At 38.3% G+C, this 7,500-nt stretch overlaps 1 protein-coding gene across 1 annotated transcript in view; it reads left to right on the top strand.

Moving 5' to 3' along the window:
* The window catches only part of mgll (monoglyceride lipase), a 55,016-nt gene that overhangs the window by 37,331 nt on the left and 10,185 nt on the right, over positions 1-7,500 (top strand). Inside the window, exon 5 of the mRNA XM_083656526.1 lies at positions 7,209-7,319. Within this exon, the coding sequence (XP_083512652.1) occupies positions 7,209-7,319 (111 nt within the window). The remainder of the gene's footprint in view (positions 1-7,208; positions 7,320-7,500) is intronic.

The raw sequence follows: 7,500 nt of genomic DNA, 5'->3' as shown, positions 1-7,500 counted from the left end.
AGCAAAGAGTGCTCACATAAACCAAGCTGAAGCAAAGAGTGCTCACATAAACCAAGCTGAAGCAAAGAGTGCTCACATAAACCAAGCTGAAGCAAAGAGTGCTCACATAAACTAAGCTGAAGCAAAGACTGCTCACATAAACTAAACTGAAGCAAAGAGTGCTCACATAAACCAAGCTGAAGTAAAGAGTGCTCACATAAACCAAGCTGAAGCAAAGAGTGCTCACATAAACCAAGCTGAAGCAAAGAGTGCTCACATAAACCAAGCTGAAGCAAAGAGTGCTCACATAAACCAAGCTGAAGCAAAGAGTGCTCACATAAACTAAGCTGAAGCAAAGAGTGCTCACATAAACATGAGTGTGTGCACGTGCGCGTGCGTGCATGCGTGCATACGGCCCGGCGCTGGTGTTAGAGAGTTGTAACGTTGTGTCCCAGCGGGCTTTTGGGTTCTGCTCTCCTGTTCTGTCTTCAGAGCAGTGACAACAAGAAGAGGGCAGTGAACACACATAGCGTCCAGACAAAAGAGCAGATTGTTTTACGGCCATCTTGAACCTCGGACGACTTTCCCCACTGTTCCTCGCGCCGCAACCTCTCACCTACTTTGTTTGAAGCGTGACTTCTAACCCCACATAGGATAAGCAATAACCACGCCCTGTGGCGCCGGGATTGGCCAGGAGCATTGAAGCTTGGGACTAAAGCACCTGGGGTTTTTCATCTTTTAAAATAAAGATGTTTAAAAAACTATTGCTTACACAGTAAGCATGAAATATACTGCACTTGTTACATTTTCAGTGCTGTACCTTTTCTCTGGGTAAGAATTGAGCTTGAAATCAACGATATGATACATTATATTATATGAGCTATGAACGTGAACACAACACCGTTTATATTATTGCATGTTTTTGTAGGTTGTGTACATTGTGTAGATTACAATTATTATGCTTATTATTATTATTACTATGCTAAGGAAGGTAGGTGACCATATTTTATTTCAATGTCTGCTCTCGAAATCGCTGTCTGTTCTCAAGAGCTATTCAGTTGGTTTATGAAATCGCTGGGCTGCGTGCCCATCCAGTGTTGCTCCTGGCCAATCCCGGCGCCACAGGGCGTGGTTATTGCTTATCCTATGTGCGAATAGAAATCACGCTTGTTTGAAAGCCTTTGTGGCAAAGATCTTCCCACTCTTCGTCTTCCTTTGTAGGCTGGAACCAGAAGTACGTCATGGCACTCTCTCTCTCTCTCCCCACACAGTCACATCCCCTCTGCCATATCTTCCTCAAATTCACTGGTCAAATCCCCTCATGGGGGTTTCAAAGTCTGAGGCTGTGGGCCTCCCCTCACTCAGACAAAGCTTGGACAAACTCCCCTATCACCATTATGTTATTTCATCCCATGACCACTCAACAGATTGAGCCAAGTTAGTCTGATATTGCTTTGACATGCTTCAGACTACAGCAAATACATTAAACAAGGTCTGTCTGTCTGAAGGCATTTGTTTGTTTCACTTCACAGTAAACTTCCCGAAAACTACTGTATCCCTGAATGATCTCTTTAACAAAATTACACACATTTAGGCTATTCTATGTGATCTCCTTTTGATAAGTAATCTAATAACTACCGTAAATTCCGGACTATAAGACGCACCGGTCTATAAGCCGCGGGACCAAAATTGACTATTTTTTTCTTCTATAAGCCGCACCGGTCTATAAGCCGCGGGTGTTTTGATGTTTAATTACCATATGAAAGGGTTCGTGCACAGAGAGGAATGTCGGGAAAGAGATCGCTGTTTGGGGAAGCTCCCATTTATTAACATTTCAACAAAACAAAACAAAAGTCAGGTCACTAATCCCCAGACAAAATCACACAACAATAGGCTATATGTGCAGCAAACCTGTAACCAGAGAAGTCAAGTCACTAATCCTCGTCTTCCTCTTCTTCCTGCGTACTGAAACCACCAAAGTCCTCATCTTCAGTGTCGGAAACGAACAGGTTCAGGGTGGCTTCGTCAACCACTCTCCTCTCTCCTTCATTGTCACTCAAAACCAACGAACTCCTCTTCATCACTGTCGGCATCGAACAGCCTCTGAAGCCTCTGACGGCCCTCAGCGCCAGCTGTGGCGGCGTCATCCTCTTCATCCCGCAGCAGTCCAGCGTTTTGGAACCCGTTGGTGATTGTGGATGTTTTCACACTCCTATAATATTCCGTGATCTTCCTTTGTGTGAATTCGCCGAAGTTTGTGATTTTCTCCTGGTAGTCGGGAGGGAGTTGTTCAGTAGTTCTCCCCCGGACGGACAGTCCCTTTCGTCTCATGAATCGGAAGCACCAAGATGGCCCACCTCTGAAATGTTCAATTTTCATCTCGGTGGCGACTGTTTTGGCCTTCTGTCGGATCTGCACCGTGGAAACGCCTCGGCCGTCTGCTCTCTGGGTCAACACCCAGTCCTCAAGGGAATCTTCAAGTTCCGGCCATCTGCTTTTGTGGCCTCTGAAGGACTTTTTTGTCTTCTTACACTGAGACAGTTCCTCCTGCTGCACCGTCCAACGCCTCACCATTGACTCATCGATGCCCAGGTTACGCGCGGCTGCTCTGTTTCCCTCTTTTAGTGCGAGTTCGACTGCTTTCAGCTTGAAAGCTGCTTCGTGTGAATTTCTGCGTACCTTCCCCATGGTAAGTGAGAGAGAGACTGCTCGTCTTGTTGTGATTCCGGGCTGATGAACTTTGCTTACCGTAATTACCATATGTAAGGGTTCACGCACAGAGGGGATTGTTGGCTGTTTGAGGAAGCTCCCATTTACCGTATTACCGTAACATTTCAACAAAACAACATAACACAACACCTTTGTTTATTTCGACAGTGCACACAGTGTCCGCGGTGTGGTGAAAAGAGGGCAACAGAGGAAATTAAAACAGAAGTGGATTTATAGGTAGAAAGAGTGCTAAAAAAGAGAGATTTTATTTGTATTTGAAAAAAAATTTCTGAAAAAATCCATAGATAAGCCGCACCGTTATATAAGCCGCAGGGGCCAAAAAACGGGAAAAAAGCCGCGGCTTATAGTCCGGAATTTACGGTAATATGTTTTCACTTCCGTTCACTGAGCCTCCCCTGAAACTGTTTGAAGCCCCCCCTGAGCCTCCCCTGAAACTGTTTGAAGCCCCGCCCCCTGGGGGGGATGGAAGATTTTGAACCTTCAAACAAATGGAGAGTTGCATGATTTCAAAAGATATTTCAGAAGATAGTAAAGCTATGCAGTGCAGTGAGCTATCATTCAAAAGTAAAATCGGATGGTTTTATTGAATGGAATTTATATTTACGGCTATATCATAGACTGTATATGGCTGTATATCATAGACTGTATATGACTGTATATCATAGACTGTATATGACTGTATATCATAGACTGTATATGACTGTATATCATAGACTGTATATGACTGTATATCATAGACTGTATATGACTGTATATCATAGACTGTATATGACTGTATATCATAGACTGTATATGACTGTATATCATAGACTGTATATGACTGTATATCATAGACTGTATATGACTGTATATCATAGACTGTATATGGCTGTATATCATAGACTGTATATGGCTATATATCATAGACTGTATACGGCTGTATATCATAGACTGTATATGGCTGTATATCATAGACTGTATATGGCTATATATCATAGACTGTATACGGCTGTATATCATAGACTGTATACGGCTGTATATCATAGACTGTATATGGCTGTATATCATAGACTGTATATGGCTATATATCATAGACTGTATACGGCTGTATATCATAGACTGTATATGGCTATATATCATAGACTGTATATGGCTGTATATCATAGACTGTATATGGCTATATATCATAGACTGTATATGGCTGTATATCATAGACTGTATATGACTGTATATCATAGACTGTATATGGCTGTATATCATAGACTGTATATGACTGTATATCATAGACTGTATATGGCTGTATATCATAGACTGTATATGACTGTATATCATAGACTGTATATGGCTATATATCATAGACTGTATATGGCTGTATATCATAGACTGTATATGACTGTATATCATAGACTGTATATGACTGTATATCATAGACTGTATATGGCTATATATCATAGACTGTATATGGCTGTATATCATAGACTGTATATGACTGTATATCATAGACTGTATATGGCTGTATATCATAGACTGTATATGACTGTATATCATAGACTGTATATGGCTGTATATCATAGACTGTATATGACTGTATATCATAGACTGTATATGGCTATATATCATAGACTGTATATGGCTGTATATCATAGACTGTATATGACTGTATATCATAGACTGTATATGACTGTATATCATAGACTGTATATGACTGTATATCATAGACTGTATATGGCTGTATATCATAGACTGTATATGACTGTATATCATAGACTGTATATGGCTATATATCATAGACTGTATATGGCTGTATATCATAGACTGTATATGACTGTATATCATAGACTGTATATGACTGTATATCATAGACTGTATATGGCTGTATATCATAGACTGTATATGGCTGTATATCATAGACTGTATATGGCTGTATATCATAGACTGTATATGACTGTATATCATAGACTGTATATGACTGTATATCATAGACTGTATATGACTGTATATCATAGACTGTATATGGCTATATATCATAGACTGTATATGACTGTATATCATAGACTGTATATGGCTGTATATCATAGACTGTATATGACTGTATATCATAGACTGTATATGACTGTATATCATAGACTGTATATGGCTATATATCATAGACTGTATATGGCTATATATCATAGACTGTATATGACTGTATATCATAGACTGTATATGGCTATATATCATAGACTGTATATGGCTGTATATCATAGACTGTATATGGCTATATATCATAGACTGTATATGACTGTATATCATAGACTGTATATGGCTATATATCATAGACTGTATATGGCTATATATCATAGACTGTATATGACTGTATATCATAGACTGTATATGGCTATATATCATAGACTGTATATGACTGTATATCATAGACTGTATATGGCTGTATATCATAGACTGTATATGACTGTATATCATAGACTGTATATGACTGTATATCATAGACTGTATATGACTGTATATCATAGACTGTATATGGCTGTATATCATAGACTGTATATGGCTGTATATCATAGACTGTATACGGCTGTATATCATAGACTGTATATGACTGTATATCATAGACTGTATATGGCTGTATATCATAGACTGTATATGGCTGTATATCATAGACTGTATACGGCTATATATCATAGACTGTATACGGCTGTATATCATAGACTGTATATGGCTGTATATCATAGACTGTATATGGCTGTATATCATAGACTGTATACGGCTGTATATCATAGACTGTATATGACTGTATATCATAGACTGTATATGGCTGTATATCATAGACTGTATATGGCTGTATATCATAGACTGTATACGGCTGTATATCATAGACTGTATATGACTGTATATCATAGACTGTATATGACTGTATATCATAGACTGTATATGGCTGTATATCATAGACTGTATATGGCTGTATATCATAGACTGTATATGACTGTATATCATAGACTGTATATGACTGTATATCATAGACTGTATATGGCTGTATATCATAGACTGTATATGGCTGTATATCATAGACTGTATACGGCTGTATATCATAGACTGTATATGACTGTATATCATAGACTGTATATGGCTATATATCATAGACTGTATACGGCTGTATATCATAGACTGTATATGACTGTATATCATAGACTGTATATGGCTATATATCATAGACTGTATATGGCTGTATATCATAGACTGTATATGACTGTATATCATAGACTGTATACGGCTGTATATCATAGACTGTATATGACTGTATATCATAGACTGTATATGGCTGTATATCATAGACTGTATATGACTGTATATCATAGACTGTATACGGCTGTATATCATAGACTGTATATGACTGTATATCATAGACTGTATATGACTGTATATCATAGACTGTATATGACTGTATATCATAGACTGTATATGGCTATATATCATAGACTGTATATGACTGTATATCATAGACTGTATATGACTGTATATCATAGACTGTATATGGCTGTATATCATAGACTGTATATGGCTGTATATCATAGACTGTATACGGCTGTATATCATAGACTGTATATGACTGTATATCATAGACTGTATATGGCTATATATCATAGACTGTATACGGCTGTATATCATAGACTGTATATGACTGTATATCATAGACTGTATATGGCTATATATCATAGACTGTATATGGCTGTATATCATAGACTGTATATGACTGTATATCATAGACTGTATACGGCTGTATATCATAGACTGTATATGACTGTATATCATAGACTGTATATGGCTGTATATCATAGACTGTATATGACTGTATATCATAGACTGTATACGGCTGTATATCATAGACTGTATATGACTGTATATCATAGACTGTATATGACTGTATATCATAGACTGTATATGACTGTATATCATAGACTGTATATGGCTATATATCATAGACTGTATATGACTGTATATCATAGACTGTATATGACTGTATATCATAGACTGTATATGGCTGTATATCATAGACTGTATATGGCTGTATATCATAGACTGTATACGGCTGTATATCATAGACTGTATATGACTGTATATCATAGACTGTATATGGCTATATATCATAGACTGTATACGGCTGTATATCATAGACTGTATATGACTGTATATCATAGACTGTATACGGCTGTATATCATAGACTGTATATGACTGTATATCATAGACTGTATACGGCTATACTGTAGTTTTTCTGCAAGTCAAAGTAATGGGAGTCCTCTAGGAAAGAGTTTCATTCTGAGATGTGATCATCACCATTTGAAAACATGACGACGGCTCATACAAAGTGTTTAACAGCACAAAATGAAACAATTGATGGCGTTCTGTTTGACAAAATGACTCATCACCTCGAAATTCCAGTTAATTTTCAATTATTATTGGGTTAGGGTTAGGTATTATATATTATTATTAATATTTTTTTTTTTCCTTCTGTGTTTTCCTCCCTCAGGGTGGCGCTATCTCCATCCTGACGGCCTGTGAGAGACCCAGTGACTTTGCAGGAGTGGCCCTGATCGCCCCCATGGTCCAGATGAACCCAGACTCTGCCACGCCCTTCAAGGTACCACACCCCCCCCGTCTGCCTCCTCTCTGTTCTTCTTTTCCTCTCCTCTATCCTCCTGCTTTACACTGTTCCAGACACCTGGTAACCCGTCCACTCCACTTGGCATAGGCCTACTATAACTTTCCAGGGCGAAACTTAAAGATACAAGTGCCTTTCTTTTTTTTTAAATATTTTTTTC

Source organism: Poromitra crassiceps, assembly GCF_964638095.1.
Source record: "Poromitra crassiceps genome assembly, chromosome: 20".
Lineage (NCBI taxonomy): Eukaryota > Metazoa > Chordata > Actinopteri > Beryciformes > Melamphaidae > Poromitra > Poromitra crassiceps.
Note: the sequence above shows the minus strand (reverse complement) of the source record. Positions and strands in the feature narration are given on the sequence as shown.